The 600-nt window shown below is 35.2% G+C and overlaps 1 protein-coding gene across 3 annotated transcripts in view; it reads right to left on the bottom strand.

The window, feature by feature from the left end:
• The window catches only part of LOC119589152, a 28,879-nt gene that overhangs the window by 17,464 nt on the left and 10,815 nt on the right, over nt 1–600 (bottom strand). For all 3 annotated transcript variants that reach the window (XM_037937729.1, XM_037937727.1, XM_037937728.1), the window contains exon 3: nt 55–179. In XM_037937729.1, the coding sequence (XP_037793657.1) occupies nt 55–179 (125 nt within the window). The remainder of the gene's footprint in view (nt 1–54; nt 180–600) is intronic.

The raw sequence follows: 600 nt of genomic DNA, 5'->3' as shown, positions 1-600 counted from the left end.
CCCACTCATCTCTTATTTTCCAATCTACCAAAACCTCAGACCGAAACACCACACCTGATCCGCGATGATGCTGATGAATTTGGCAACCCCCATCCCGATTTTGCCGATATCGATGAAACCCTGGAGAGCCATGCCGATATCGCCGAGGTAAGGCTGCAGGAGGTCGATCACCGATTTTTCTGCAATGGGGAGTGAATAATGAATGAATAACTTGGGGAGCGAATTGATGAATAACTTGAAAAATGGAAGAATGGTGAAAGATAAGGAAGAAATAGTGAAATGAATAATAAAGATATGGTGAAATAATGATTAATAAAAAAAAAATATTGAATAACGAAGAGATATGGAGAGAATGAATAATGAAGAGCTAGTGAAAGAATGAATAATGAAAAATGAAATAAAAACAGTAAGGGAGGAACGAATAATTGAAAGCTGGAGGAAATATAACCAAAAAAGAAAATGTCACGAAAAAACAAAACAAAAAACATAGGAATGAATAATGAAAGAATTGTGAAATAATGCATAATCTGTTTGGTCTGTTTTCTACTTCTTGGTGTACGATTATTGCTTCTGTTGCATTATTATCATCTATAAACAGCA

This window comes from Penaeus monodon, chromosome 25 (assembly GCF_015228065.2).
Source record: "Penaeus monodon isolate SGIC_2016 chromosome 25, NSTDA_Pmon_1, whole genome shotgun sequence".
NCBI classification, from domain to species: Eukaryota; Metazoa; Arthropoda; class Malacostraca; order Decapoda; family Penaeidae; genus Penaeus; species Penaeus monodon.
This window is presented reverse-complemented; position numbering and strand designations above follow the sequence as displayed.